The sequence below is a fragment of the Hypanus sabinus genome, chromosome 7 (assembly GCF_030144855.1).
Source record: "Hypanus sabinus isolate sHypSab1 chromosome 7, sHypSab1.hap1, whole genome shotgun sequence".
In the NCBI taxonomy this organism is placed as follows: domain Eukaryota; kingdom Metazoa; phylum Chordata; class Chondrichthyes; order Myliobatiformes; family Dasyatidae; genus Hypanus; species Hypanus sabinus.
In genome coordinates this window covers 2,841,681-2,857,554 of record NC_082712.1, presented here as the reverse complement: position 1 = coordinate 2,857,554, position 15,874 = coordinate 2,841,681, and the positions used below count along the sequence as shown (strand labels likewise).

The window sequence follows — 15,874 nt, the reverse complement described above, 5'->3', positions numbered from 1 at the left end:
ACAACACTGGCCCGCGATCACACTGGGACACAGTCCCGGCCCGCGATCACACCGGGACACAGCCCCGGCCCGTGATCACACCGTGACACAGTCCCGGCCCGCGATCACACCGTGACACAGCCCCGGGCCGCGATCACACCGTGACACAGTCCCGGCCCGCGATCACACCGTGATACAACCCCGGCCCGCGATCACACCGTGACACAACACTGGCCCGCGATCACACCGTGATACAACCCCGGCTCGCGATCACACCGTGACACAGCCCCGGCCCGCGATCACATCGTGACACAACACTGGCCCGCGATCACACCGTGATACAACCCCGGCCCGCGATCACACCGTGATACAGCCCCGGCCCGCGATCACACCGTGATACAACCCCGGCCCGCTATCACACTGTGACACAACACTGGCCCGCGATCACACTGGGACACAGCCCCGGCCCGCGATCACACAGGGACACAGACCCGGCCCGCGATCACACCGCGACACAGTCCCGGACTGTGATCCCTCACCGTGACACAGTCTCAGACCACGATCACACTTTAAGACCATAAGACAACCTATGCAACAAAACCAAACCCCACAACGTGACACAGCCCCGGCCCGCAATCACACCGTGACACAACACTGGCCCGCGATCACACTGGGACACAGCCCCGGCCCGCGATCACACTGGGACACAGACCCGGCCCGCGATCACACCGCGATACAACCCCGGCCCGCGATCACACCGTGATACAACCCCGGCCCGCGATCACACCGTGACACAACACTGGCCCGCGATCACACCGTGATACAGCCCCGGCCCGCGATCACACCGTGATACAACCCCGGCCCGCTATCACACTGAGACACAACACTGGCCCGCGATCACACTGGGACACAGCCCCGGCCCGCGATCACACAGGGACACAGACCCGGCCCGCGATCACACCGCGACACAGTCCCGGACTGTGATCCCTCACCGTGACACAGTCTCAGACCACGATCACACTTTAAGACCATAAGACAACCTATGCAACAAAACCAAACCCCACAACGTGACACAGCCCCGGCCCGCAATCACACCGTGACACAACACTGGCCCGCGATCACACTGGGACACAGCCCCGGCCCGCGATCACACTGGGACACAGACCCGGCCCGCGATCACACCGCGATACAACCCCGGCCCGCGATCACACCGTGATACAACCCCGGCCCGCGATCACACCGTGACACAACACTGGCCCGCGATCACACCGTGATACAACCCCGGCCCGCGATCACACCGTGACACAACACTGGCCCGCGATCACACCGTGATACAACCCCGGCCCGCGATCACACCGTGACACAGCCCCGGCCTGCGATCACACCGTGATACAGCCCCGGCCCGCGATCACACCGTGACACAACACTGGCCCGCGATCACACCATGATACAACCCCGGCCAGCGATCACACCATGATACAACCCCGGCCCGCGATCACACCGTGACACAACACTGGCCCGCGATCACACCGCGACACAGTCCCGGCCCGCGATCACACCGTGACACAGTCCCGGACTGTGATCCCTCACCGTGACACAGTCTCAGACCACGATCACACTTTAAGACCATAAGACAACCTATGCAACAAAACCAATTCCCACAACGTGACACAGCCCCGGCCCGCAATCACACCGTGACACAACACTGGCCCGCGATCACACTGGGACACAGTCCCGGCCCGTGGTCACACCGTGATACAACACTGGCCCGCGATCACACCGTGACACAGTCCCGGCCCGTGGTCACACCGCGACACAGTCCCGGTCCGCGGTCACACCCTGACACAGCCCCGGCCCGCAATCACACCGTGATACAACACTGGCCCGCGATCACACCGTGACACAGTCCCGGCCCGTGGTCACACCGCGACACAGTCCCGGTCCGCGGTCACACCGTGATACAACACTGGCCCGCGATCACACCGTGACACAGTCCCGGCCCGCGATCACACCGTGACACAGTCCCGGCCCGCGATCACACCGTGACACAGTCCCGGCCCGCGGTCACACCGCGACACAGTCCCGGTCCGCGGTCACACCGTGACACAGTCCCGGCCCGCGGTCACACCGTGACACAGTCCCGGCCCGCGATCACACCGTGCCTCTGTTTTAAAAGGTTGACCCTTAATTTTGAGGCTGTGCCCTCTAGTTCTGGTTACCCCCATCACAGGAAATATCCTCTCCACATCCACCCTATCTAATCCTTTTAAACATCCTTTCCATATCTGCTCTGTCTAGGCCTTTCAACATCCAAAAGGTTTCAATGATTTCACCTCTCATCCTTCTGAATTCCAGTGAGTACAGACCCAGAGCCATCAGACGTTCCTCATATGATGACCATTTCATTCGTGGAATCACCCTTGTGAACCTCTTCTGGACTCTCTCTAATGCCAGTACATTTTTTCTAAGGTGAGGGGCCCAAAACTGTTCACAATACTCAAGGTGAGGCCTCACCAGTGCATCACATCCCTGCTCTTGTATTCTAGACCTCTTGTAATGAATGCTAACACTGTATTTGCCTTCCTCACCAACTCAACCTGCAAGTTAACCTCCCAAGTCCCTTTTCATCCAGATGTTTGGATTTTCTCCCCATCTAGAAAATAGTCCACACATTTATTTCCACTACCAAAGTACTTGGCCATGCATTTTCCAACATTGTAATTCATTTGCCACTTCCTTGCCCATTCTCCGAGTCCTTTTAAGTCCCTCTCCAGCCTACCAGTTTCCTCAACACAACCTGCCCCTCCACCAATCTTCCTACCTTCTGCAAACTTGGCAACAAAGCCATCTATTTCATCATCTAAACTATTGATACACAGCATAAAAAGAGGTCCCAACACTGACCCCTGCGGAACACAAGTCACTGGCAGCCAACCAGACAAGGATCCTTTTATTCCCACTTGCTGCCATCTTCCAATCAGCCAACACTCTAACCAGGTTAGTAACTTTCCTGTAATACCACGGGCTCTTAACTTGGTAAGCAGCCTCACATGTGGCACCTTGTCAAAGGCCTTCTGAAAGCTCAAATATACATCCATTGTATTCCCTTTACCTACCCTACTTGTAACCTCCTCAAAGAATTCCAACAGGTTCATCAGGCAGGATTTTCTCCTTAAGGAAACCATGCTGACCTTGTACTATCTTGTCTTGTGTCACCAAGTACTCCATCACCTCATCCTTAACAGTTGACACTAACATCTTCCCAACCACTGAGGTCAGGCTAACTGGTCTATAATTTCCTTTCTGCTGCCTTCCCCCTTTCTTAAAGAGTGGAGTGACATTTGCAATTTTCCAGTCCTCAGGCATTATGCCAGAATCATAAAAACAGGCCTTTTGGCCCTTCTTGGCTGTGCTGAACCATTTTTCTGCCTAGACCCACTGACCTGTACCCGGACCATATCCCTCCATACACCTCTCATCCATGTACCTGTCCAAGTTTTTCTTAAATGTTAAAAGAGAGCCTGCATTTACCACTTCATCTGGCAGCTCATTCCACACTCCCACCAATCTCTGTGTGAAGAAGCTCCCCCTAAATGTTCGCTATAAACTTTTTCCCCTTCACCCTAACCCATAACCTCTGTTTTTTTTCTCCCCGAGCCTCAGTGCTTGCATTCACTCTATCTATACCCATCATAATTTTATACACCTCTATCAAGTCTCCCCTCATTCTTCTACGCTCCAGGGAATAAAGTCCTAACATATTCAACCTTTCTCAGTAACTCAGTTTCTCAAGTCTTGGCTACGTCCTTGTAAACCTTCTCTGCACTCTTTCAACCTTATTAATATCCTTCCTGTAATTCGGTGACCAAAACTGAACACAATACTCCAAATTCAGCCTCACCAATGTCTTATACAACCTCACCATTACATTCCAACTCTTATACTCAGTACTTTGACTTATAAAGGGCAATATACCAAAAGCTCTCTTTATGACCCTACCTGTGACGCCACTTTTAGGGAATTTTGTATCCATATTCCCAGATCCCTCTGTTCTACTGCACTCCTCAGTGTCCTACCATTTATCTTGTATGTTCTACCTTGGTTTGTCCTTCCAAAGTGCAATACCTCACACTTGTCTGCATTAAACTCCATCTGCTATTTTTCAGCCCATTTTTCCAGCTGGTCCAAATCCCTCTGCAAGCTTTGAAAACCTTCCTCACTGTCCACTACACCTCCAATCTTTGTATCATCAGCAAATTTGCTGATCCAATTTGCCACATTATCATCCAGATCATTGATATAGATGACAAATAACAATGGACCCAGCACTGATCCCTGTGGCACACCACCAGTCACAGGCCTCCACTCAGAGTAGCAATCCTCCACTACCACTCTCTGGCTTCTTCCATTGAGCCAATGTCTAATCCAATTTACTACCTCTCCATGTATACCTAGTGACTGAATCTTCCTAGCTAACCTCCCATGTGGGACCTTGTCAAAGGCCTTACTGAAGTCCATGTAGACAACATCCAATGCCTTCCCTTCATCCACTTTACTGGTAATCTCCTCAAAAAACTCTAATAGATTTGTTAAACATGACCTACCACGCACAAAGCCAAGTTGACTCTCCCTAATAAGTCCCTGTCTATCCAAATACAGGTGGCCCCCACTTTTCGAACTTTCGATTTACGACAACTCGCTGTTGTGAAAGGCTTACACTAGTACCTGTTTTCGCTAACCAAAGAGGATTTTCACTTTTATGAAAAAAGGACGCCTGCTTTATACGTGTGTTTACCCCGAGAAAGACTACAATGACATGGAGCTTTGTGCAGGCAGTTGTTTGCACTTGTGTGTACACACGTACGCACACGCATACTTATGTGTGTACATGCTGATTTTGTTTCTCCAAATCGATTTTGGTTCGCTGCCTTCCCAAGTCTGATAAGTGAAACTACACTGTACCTCCAATATTTCTACCTTATATAGGGTGTAAATTTATTATATCATTCCTGCTTTTACTATATGTTAGTGTTATTTGCTTTGATTTGGTTGGCCTTTTTCCAGTTTAGGACCTCAACCCGAGGACCAGATCTATCTTTATCCATGATCAAGTTGAAACTAATGGTGTTATGATCACTGGAACTAAAGTGTTCCACTACACACACTTCCGTCACCTGTCCTAACTCGTTTCCTTTTAGGAGGTCTAATATTGCATCCTCTTTAGTTGGTACCTCTATATATTGATTTAGAAAACTTTCCTGAACACATTTTACAAACTCCAATCCATCCAGACCTTTAACAGTATGGGAGTCCCAATCAAAATGTGGAAAATTAAAATCCCCTACAATCATAACTTTATATTTCCTGCAGTTGTCTGTTATCTCTCTGCAGATTTGCTCCTCCAATTCTTGCTGACGATTGGGTGGTCTATAATACAACCCTATTAAGTTGGTCATACCTTTCCTGTTTCTCAGCTCCACCCATATGGCCTCTGTAGACAAGCCCTCTAATCTGTCCTGCCTGAGTACTGCCATAACATTTTCCCTGACTAGCAATGCCACCCCCTCCCCACCCTTCATCCCTCTGATCTATCACGTCTGAAACATCAGAACCCTGGAACATTAAGTTGCCAGTCCTACCAGTCCTGTAGCCAAGTTTCACTAATGGCTATAATGTCGTAATTCCACGTGTCAATCCACGCTCCCAGCTCATCAGCCTTCCCCACAATACTCGTTGCATTGAAATAGACACACCTCAGAAGATTATTACCACTAGACACAAACCTTCTATTTGTGACTTTGCATGAACTTTTATTGTCATTTATTTTCACCCCCGCTCCACTATCTACTCTGTCACTCTGGTTCCCATCCCCCTGAAAATCTAGTTTAAACTCTCCCCAATAACACTGGCAAACCTCCCTGCAAGGATATTGGTCCTCTTGTAGTTCAGGTGTAACCTGTCTCTCTTGTACAGGCCCCACGTGCCCCAGAAGAGGTCCCAGTGATCCTGAAATCTGAAACCCTTCCCCCTACACCAGTTCCTCAGCCACGTGTTCATCTTCCAGAGCATCCTATACTTACCCTCACTAGCACAGGTAGCATTCCTGAGATTACCACCCTCGAGGTCCTGCTTTTCAACTTCCTACCAAACTCCCTATACTCAATCTTCAGGACCTCCTCACTCTTTCTTCCTACGTTATTGATACCGATGTATACCATGACATCTGGTTGCTCACCCTCCCACTGCAGAATGCTGTGCACACGATCAGAGACATCCCTGACCCTGGCACCCGGGAGTCTCTGACACGACCACCTCCTGTTTGTACCTCTAACTATAGAGTCCCCTATCACTACCGCTCTCCTCTTCTTCCACCCTCCCTTCTGCACTGTAAAACTAGACTCAGTGCCAGAGATCCCGCTGCCACAGCTTGTCCCAGGTAAGTTATCCCTCCCAACGGTATCCAAATTGGTATACTTGTTGTTGAGGGGAATGGCCACAGGGGAGCCATGCTCTGCCTGCCCTTTCCCCTTCCTTCACCTGATGGTAACCCAATTACCTGTGCGCTGCTCCTTTGGCGTAACTACCTCCTTGGAACTATTATCTATAAACTCCTCATTCTCCCGAATGATCTGGAGGTCATCCAGCTCCTGCTCCAGTTCCCCAACGCGGTCTGTTAGGAGCTGCAGCTGCCTGACTTCCCACATCCTGCAAGAGGAGCATTCCAACATCCTGCCTGGCATTCTCTCTCTACTAAACAAACAAAACAAAACTTACCGGAACCTACCCTCGCCTCTGCCTATTGAGCCATAGCCGTCCCACTCTGCTGCTGCCCTCAACAATGCCCACTGTACATGGTGGTCCTTTTTTAAACCTCTGATGTTTTACGTCACGCGTCTGCGCAGTCCAGCCTCTTTTCCCTGAGCAGTGTAAAACAAATGACTTCTCTCCAAGATTCCTTTACTCCTTCACTCTCAGCATCCTGCTTCGATTTAAAAGAGACCGTTGAAAATTCCTCTCCTTTTTAAACCTCTGGCACTCTACGTCACACACCTGCACAGTCCAGCCTCTTTTCCCCGAGCAGTGTAAAAGAAAAATGACTTCTTTCTCTCTGAGATTCCTTTACTCCTTCACTCTCAGCCTCCTGCTTCAATCAGAGTCCAATGATTTCTGAAAGATCATTGCTAATGCCGCCACATTCTCTAACAATACCTCTTTCAGAACCCTAAGGGGCAGTTCATCTGGTCTGGTGACTTCTGTACCTTTAGGTCTTTCCGCTTTTTGAGCACCTTTTCCCTTGTAACAGTAACTGCACCCACTTCTCTTCCTTCACACACTACAACATCTGGGACACAGCTAGTGTCTTCCACAGTGAAGACTGATGCAAAATACTCATTTAGTTCATCTGTCATCTCCTTGTTCCCTGTTATTATTTCTCCTGCCTCATTTTCTAGCGGTCCTAATTCCACTCTCATCTCTCTCTTATTTTTTTACATACTTGATAAAACTTTTACTATCTACTTTGGATATTATTTTATAGCTTGCTTTCACATATTCTATGTTTTCCCTTCTAATGCTCCGTTCAGTTGCTCTCTGTAGGATTTTCAAAACTTCTCAATCCTCTACCTTCCCACTAATTTTTGCTTTGTTGTATGCGCTCTCTTTTGCTTTTACATTAGCATTGACTTCCCTTGTCAGCCATGAGTACAATATTTTCACATTTGAGTATTTCTTCATTTTTGGAATACACATGTCCTGCACCTTCCTCATTTTTCCCATAAACACTCGCCATTGCTGCTCTGCTGTCACCCCTCCCAGCAGCTCCTTCCAATTTACTTTGGCCAACTCCTCTCTCATACCACAGTAATTTCCCTTACTCCACTGAAATACTGCTACATCAGACTCTACTTTCTCCCTATCAAGTTTCAAGTTGAACACAATCACATTCTGATCACTGGTTCCTAAGGGTTCTTTTACCTTCAGCTCCCTTATCGCCTCTGGTTCATTACATAACACCCAATCCAGAGTATCTGATCTCCCAGTAGGCTCAATGACAAACTGCTCTAAAAAACCATCTCTTAGACATTCAACAAACTCACTCTCTTGAGATCCATTACCAACCTGATTTTTCTAATCAACCTGCATGTTGAAATCTCCCATGACTACCATAACATTGCTCTTTTGACATGCCTTTCCTATTTCCTGTTGTAATCTGTGGTCCACCTCCCAGTCACTGTTGGGAGGCCTGTATATAACTGCCATCAGAGTCCTTTTACCCTTGTAGTTTCTTAACTCAACCCACAAGGAATCAACATCTTCCGATCCTAAATCACATCTTTCTAATGATTCAATGCCATTCTTTACCAATAGAGCCACAGCATGCATGTGGATGTCAGCCAGTGAATACAGCGAGAGGAATTTAAAAGGAGATGGTTATTTCTGCAGCGGCTTGATCAAGGCACAACTGTGCATGAGCGTGGACGTCAGCCAGCGAGTACAGCAAGAAGAGTTTAAAAGGAGGCAGCTTTATAGAGCGAGTGTCAGTGTAGAGGGACACAGAGTAGGAGAGCTTTGGCTCGACAGTTCTTCGGTGATAACAGGTCGAGGCGAGGTAGGTTGCCTACGTAGAGTACAGACAGGAAGTATGTGAGTGAGGCCAATTTTCTGTGCTCCGTGTCAGATGTAGGAAGTCCTGGAGAGTCCCAGCCTCCCGGACGGCCAGGTGCATCGAGCTGCAGCTCCTTAGGGACTGCGTTAGGGAACTAGAGATGACCTTTGTCTGGTCAGGGAGAGTGAGGAGATGATAGATAGGAGCAATAGGCAAGTAGTCACACCAGGACCTCGGGAGACGGATAAGTGGGTGACAGTCAGGAGAGGGAAGGGCAAGAGTCAGATGTTACAGAGTACCCCATAGCTGTCCCCCTTAACATTAAGTACTCCTGTTTGAGTACTGTTGGGGGGGGGGGGGGTACGGCCTGCCTGAGGGAAACAACAGTGGCCGAGCCTCTGGCACAGAATCTGGCCCTGTGGCTCAGATGGGTAGGGAAGGGAAGAGGAAGGCAGCAGTGATAGGGGACTCTATAGTTAGTGGGTTAGACAGGCGATTCTGTGGATGCAGGAAAGAAGCTCAGATGGTAGTTTGCCTCCTGGGTGCCAGGGTCTGGGATGTTTCTGATTGTGTCCACGATATCCTGAAGTGGGAAGAAGAACAGCCAGAGGTCGTGGTACATATTGGTACCAACGACATAGGTAGGGAAAGGGAGGAGGTCCTGAAAACAGACTACAGGGAGTTAGGAAGGAAGTTTAGAAGCAGCATCTCAAAGGCAGCAGTCTTGGGATTACTACCTGTGCCATGAGACAGTGAGAATAGGAATAGGATGAGGTGGAGGATAAATGTGTGTCTGAGAGAGTGGAGCAGGGGGCAGGAATTCAGATTTCTGGATCATTGGGCCCTCTTTTGGGGCAGATGAGACCTGTTCAAAAATGATGGGTTGCACTTGAATCCAAGGGGGACCAATACCCTGGCGGGGAGGTTTGCTAAGGCTGTTGGGGAGAGTTTAAACTGGAATTGCTAGGGGATGGGAACCAAACTGAAGAGATGGAGGAAGAGACGGTTGGCTCACAAATAGACAAAGCTTGTCAGCAGTACGAGAGGAAGGATAGGCAGGTGATAGAGAAGGGACGTGCTCAGACTGATTGTTTGAGATATGTCTACTTTAATGCAAGGAGTATTATGAACAAAGAGCATGAGCTCAGAGCGTGTATCAGCACTCGGAGCTATGATGTTGTGGCCATTACAGAGACTTGGATGGCTCAGGGGCAGGAATGGTTACTTCCAGTGCCAGGCTTTAGATGTTTCAGAAAGGACAGGGAGGGAGGCAAAAGAGGTGGGGTGTGGCACTGTTGATCAGAGATAGTGTCACGGCTGCAGAAAAGGAGGAAGTCGTGGAGGGGTTGTCTATAGAGTCTCTGTGGATGGAAGTTAGGAACAGGAAGGGGTCAATAACTCTACAGGGTGTTTTTTATAGGCTACCCAAGAGTAACAGGGACAATGAAGGGCTGATAAAGAGACAGATTCTGGAAGGTGTAATAATAACAGAGTTGTCATGATGGGAGATTTTAATTTCCCAAATATTGATTGGTATCTCCCTAGAGCAAGGGGTTGAGATGGCATAGAGTCTGTTAGGTGTGTTCAGGAAGGTTTCTTGACACAATATGTAGATAAGCCGATAAAAGAAGAGGCTGTACTTGATCTGATATTGGGAAATGAACTTGGTCAGGTGTCAGAATTCTCAGTGGGAGAGCATTTAGGAGATAGTGATCACAATTCTATCTCCTTTACCATAGCATTGGAGAGGGATAGGAACAGTCAAGTTAGGAAAGCGTTTAATTGGAGTAAGGGGAGAAAAGAGGCTATCAAGCAGGAACTTGGAGCATAAATTGGGAACAGACATTCTCAGGGAAATGTACAGCAGAAATGAGATAAATGTTCAGTGGATATTTGTGTGGTGTTCTGCATAGGTATGTTGCAATGACAGGGAAAGGATGGTAGGGTACAGGAACTGTGGTGTACAAAGTCTGTTGTAAATCTAGTCAAGAAGAAAATAAAAGCTTATTTAAGGTTCAAAAAGCTAGGTAATGATAGAGATCTAGAAGATTATTACGCTAGCAGGAAGGAGCTTAAGAATTAAATGAGGAGAGCCAAAAGGGGCCATGAGAAGGCCTTGGTGGACAGGATTAAGGCAAATCCCAAGGCGTTCTACAAGTAGGTGAAGAGCAAGAGGATAAGATGTGAGAGAATAGGACCAATCAAGTGTGACAGTAGAAAAGTGTGTATGGAACCGGAGGAGATGGCAGAGGTACAATGAATACTTTGCTTGAATATTTACTATGGAAAAGGATCTTGGCAATTGTAGGGATGACTTACAGTGGACGTAAAAGCTTGAGCGTATAGACATTAAAAAACGTGGGTGTGCTGGAACTTTTGTAAGCATAAAGTTGGATAAGTCACCGTGACTGGACGAGATGTACCCCAGGCTACTGTGGGAGGCAAGGGAGGAGATTGCTGAGCCTCTGGCAATGATCTTTGCATCACTAATGGGGATGGGAGAGGTTTCGGAGGATTGGAGGGTTACGGTTGTTGTTCCATTATTCAAGAAAGGGAGTAGAGATAGCCCAGGAAATTATGGACCAGTGAGTCTTACTTTAGTGGTTGCTAAATTGATGCAAAAGATCCTGAGAGGCAGGATTTATGAACATTTGGAGAGGTATAATATGATTTGGAATAGTCAGCATGCCTTTGTCAAAGGCAGGTTGTGCCTTACGAGCCTGATTGAATTTTTTGAGGATGTGAGCAAACACATTCATGAGGGTAGAGCAGCAGATGTAGTGCATATGGGTTTCAGCATGGCATTTGATAAGGTACCCCATGAAAGGCTTATTGAGAAAGTAAGGAGGCACGGGATCCAAGGGGACATTGCTTTGTGGATCCAGAACTGGCTTGCCCACAGAAGGCAAAGAGTGGTTGTAGACAGGACATATTCTGCATGGTGGTTGGTGACTAGTGGTGTGCCTCAGGGATCTGTTCTGGGACCCTCACTCTTTGCGATTTTTATAAATGACCTGGATGAGGAAGTGGAGGGATGGGTTAGTAAATTTGCTGATGACACAAAAGGTTCATGGTGTTGTGGATAGTATAGAGGGCTGTCAGTGGTTACAGTGAGACATTGATAGGATGCAAAATTGGGCTGAGAAGTGGCAGATGGAGTTCAACCCAGATAAGTGTGAAGTGGTTCATTTTGTTAGGTCAAATATATGGCAAAATATAGCATTAATGATAAGACACTTGGCAGGGTGGAGGATCAGAGGGATCTTGGGATCTGAGTCCATAGGACACTCAAAGCTGCTACACAAGTTGACTCTGTGGTTAAGAAGGCATATGGTGTGTTGGCCTTCATCAATCATGGGATTGAGTTTGAGAACCAAGAGAAAATGTTGCAGCTATATAGGACCCTGGTCAGACCCCACTTGGGAGTACTGTGCTCAGTTCTGGTCGCCTCACTACAGGAAGGATGTGGAAGGCATAGAAAGGGTGCAAAGGAGATTTACAAGGATGTTGTACAAGGATGCATGCTTTATGAGAAAAGGTTGAGCAAACTCAGCCTTTTCTCCTTGGAGCGATAGAGGATAAGAGATGACATGATAGAGGTGTATAAGATGATGAGAGGCATTGATCATGTGAATAGTCAAAGACTTTTTCCCAGGGCTGAAATGGCTAGCACCAGAGGGCTCAGTTTTAAGGTACTTGGAAGGAGGTACAGAGGAGATGACAGAGGTAAGTTTTTTTACACAGAGAGTGGTGAATGCGTGGAATGTGCTGCCAACAGTGGGTGGTGGAGGCAGATACAAAAGGGTCTTTTAAGAGACTCCTGGACAGGTACATGGAGCTTAGAAAAATAGAGGGCCATGTGTAACCCAAGGTGATTTCAATAGTAAAGACATGTTCAAACAGCTTTATGGGCCAAAGGGCCTGTAATGTGCTGTAGGTTTTCTATGTTTCTATGTTTTCTAACCCCTCTGCCTACCTCCTATCCCCCCAATACGTGTAACCTTGGACATTCAGCTCCCAACTACAACCATCCTTCAGCCACAATTCAGTGATGGTCACAACATCGTACCTGGCAATCTGTAAAAGCAACAAGATCATCCACCGTATTGAGATACAACACCTTGAGTACTGTATTTGCTACCCTTTTTGATTCTGCATCCCTAATGTACTGATATTCACTCTGTTGGCTGCAACTATGCCCCATCACCTGCCTGCCCTTCCTGACTGTCTGACTGCACACTATCTCTACTTTTTTACCATCCATCCTATCCTGAGTCCCATCACTCCAGTTTCCATACTCCGGTCAAATTTCTTTCAACCCTCCCCAATAGCTCTAATAATCCTGCCAGTGAGAATAATAGGTCCCCCTCATGTTCAGGTGCAACCCATCACTTTTGAACAGGTCATACCTCCACGAGAAGAGATCCTAATGATCCAAGAACCTGAAGCCCTGCCCCCTGCACCAGCTTCTCAGCCACGCATTTATCTGCCAGATCATCCTGTTTCTACCCCCACTGGCATGTGGCTCAGGCAGCAATCCAGAAATTACTACCCTGGAGGTCCATCTTCTCAGCTTTCTACCTAGCTCTCTAAAATCTCCTTTCAGGACCTCTTGGCTTTTCCTTCCTTTGTCATTGATACCAATATGTACCAAGTTATCTGACTGCTCCCCGTCCCTCTCCAAAATGCTGTGGACATGATCTGATACGTCCCTGACCCCAGCACCTGGGAGACAACATACCATCCGGGTATCCTGATCAAGTCCACAGAATCTCCAGTCTATCGAGTCCCCTCTCACTCCCGCTCCCTTTTCTCTCTCTTTCCCTTCTGCACAATGGACCCATGATCAGTGCCTGTAACCCGGTCTCCGTGACATTCCCCCAGTATGTCATTCCTCACAAAAGTATCCAAAGCAGTATACTCATTTTTGAGGTGAATGGCCACAGGGGTGCTCTACGCTAACTGCCTATTCACATTTCCATTTCTCCTGACAGTCACCCAGACACTTGCCTCCTGCAGCTCCGGGTGACGACTTCCCTGTAACTCTGATCGATTATCTCCTCACTCTACAAGCCAAAAGTCTTCCAGCTGCTGTTCCAGATCTCTAACACAAATAATTGTCAACATTGCATTTGCCTTCTTTCCCACAGACTCAACCTGTAAAGGTAGATGGAGCTCGTCGGCCTGGGAAGGCAGTCCATCTAAGAGAGGGAAAACTCTGATTTCAAACCTCCGCTGCCTTGTGGCCATACCCACTCATGGGAAAGGCTTCGGGAGTAAACCCTGAGGATAAGTCCGGAGCTGGAGTCCTTAAGGCAGTCCGACGTTGTCTTCAGCTTCGCTCTGGCAACTCCTGCCACGACACTGGTGCCAAGCTGTATCGGCCCTTGTCCTTCCCTTGAGCAACATCGGTGGCGTGGAGAGGGGAGACTTGCAGCATGGGCAGCTGCCGGTTTTCCATACAATCTTGACCAGGCCTGTGCCCTGGAGGGGCCACTGTAGTAGGCTTTCCAGGGATGAAGCCATGGTCTCGCGAGTCTAATGGATGCCACCAACCTGTAAATTAACTTTCTGTAAGTTTTGCACAAGGACTCCTCAGTCCCTCTGCACCGTTGATGTTTGAACCTTCTTCCCATTGAACTAATGATGATGATGACATCAACTCAGGCCTGAGAGGCCATTTTCATGCCTTACAAGGTGCGGAGCGAAAGACTGTGTGGCGCACCACTCCTCACACAGACATTTCGCAGTATTTTTCTTTATCTTACAAGGTTAGAGTTGTGAGCTCAACAATCAACCCGGCACGGATGGAAAGCATACTCGGGAACAGCCTGACTGGACTTGAACCCGGGAATCTCCATTCCGGAGTCCGGTGCTGATGTCACTGTACCACCAGCCGACCTAATAGTCTACACTATTGTTCCTTTTACCAAAATGCATTATCATACATTTCCCTCCACTGTATTCCATCTGCCACTTTTTTGCCCATTCTTCCAATTGTCTAAGTCCTGCGGCAATGGCACTGCCTCTTCAGCACTACCTACCCTATCACCTTTGCCTTCCTGCCTGTCCTTTCAAAGCAAAGCCTTGGCCTGCAGACTTGCACCGTGACACAGCCCCGGACTGGAATCCACCTCATACACAGGACTGATGGACTGAGACATCGTGTTGGGATGGTATTAGTACCTGGTAATCTTCATAATCCTGCGAGTTGAGTAAGTGCATCTTGGCCTGCTCAATGCTATCCACCGCACTCTCGCCTGAAGCCTCAAGCTGTGCAGCTGGTTGCTCATAGATGGGCATCTCCGTGAAGAACAGTTCCTTCCACTCTCTCATCAGCTTGTTTGGAATCAAACTGTGGGGGTAAATACATTTTACACTGGAACAAACACCAACCTTGACAGAACAGGACTTAGCCCTTTCCTTTCCCACTCTCGCATATAATTCCCGTGGAGAAGGGCATGGACTAGACTGAGTACAGGGGAGAGAGATGGGACATCTGGCAGATGGGATTCAATCCAGTAAAAACCGAAGGGAGTCAGTTTGCAAGGTTGATTTAAAGGCAGAATACAGATTTAACAGCAGGATTCTCAGAAGTGTGGAGGAACTGAGGGTTCCACAGATCACTCAAAGTGGCAGCGCAAGTTGATAATGGTGGTTAAGAAGGCATACGGCATATGGGCCTACATTGGTCAGGGGATTGAGACCTACACAATGAGATAATGGTGCAGCTTTATAGACCACACTTGGAATATTGTACTTAGCTCTGGTCACCTCAAAGGAAGGATGCGGAGGCAGAGGAGATTTCCCAGGATGCTGCCTGGATTAGAGAGGATGTCGTATGAGGATAGGTTGAGCGAGATAGGGGTTTTCTTGTTGGAGTGAACAACGATGAGAGGTGACATGATAGAGGTTTGGCAGGAAATTTATTGGAAGGGATTCTCAGAGACAGCTTAAGACCAGAAGATAGAGGAGCAGAATCAGGTCATTTGGCCCATCAAGTCTGCTCCACCATTTCATCATGGCTGATCCATTTTCCCCCTCAGCCCCAGTCTCCTGCCTTCTCCCCATATCCCTTCATGCCGTGACTAGTCAAGAATCTATCAACCTCTGCCTTAAAGATACATAAAGACCGGGCCTCCATAGCGATTTGGCAATGAATTTTGTCCTCATCTCAGTTCTAAAAGGACACCCTTCTATTCTGAGGCTGTGTCCTCCAGTCCTAGACTCTCCCAGCACAGGAAACATGCTCTCCACGTCGACTGTTGCTGCACAAACTTGTGGTCACAG

At 48.2% G+C, this 15,874-nt stretch overlaps 1 protein-coding gene across 3 annotated transcripts in view; it reads right to left on the bottom strand.

Annotated features, from left to right (window-relative positions):
* Window positions 1-15,874, bottom strand: part of LOC132396498 (sperm flagellar protein 2-like) — a 147,102-nt gene that overhangs the window by 61,049 nt on the left and 70,179 nt on the right. For all 3 annotated transcript variants that reach the window (XM_059974058.1, XM_059974057.1, XM_059974059.1), the window contains exon 10: window positions 14,771-14,939. In XM_059974058.1, coding sequence (XP_059830041.1) covers window positions 14,771-14,939 — 169 coding nt within the window. The remainder of the gene's footprint in view (window positions 1-14,770; window positions 14,940-15,874) is intronic.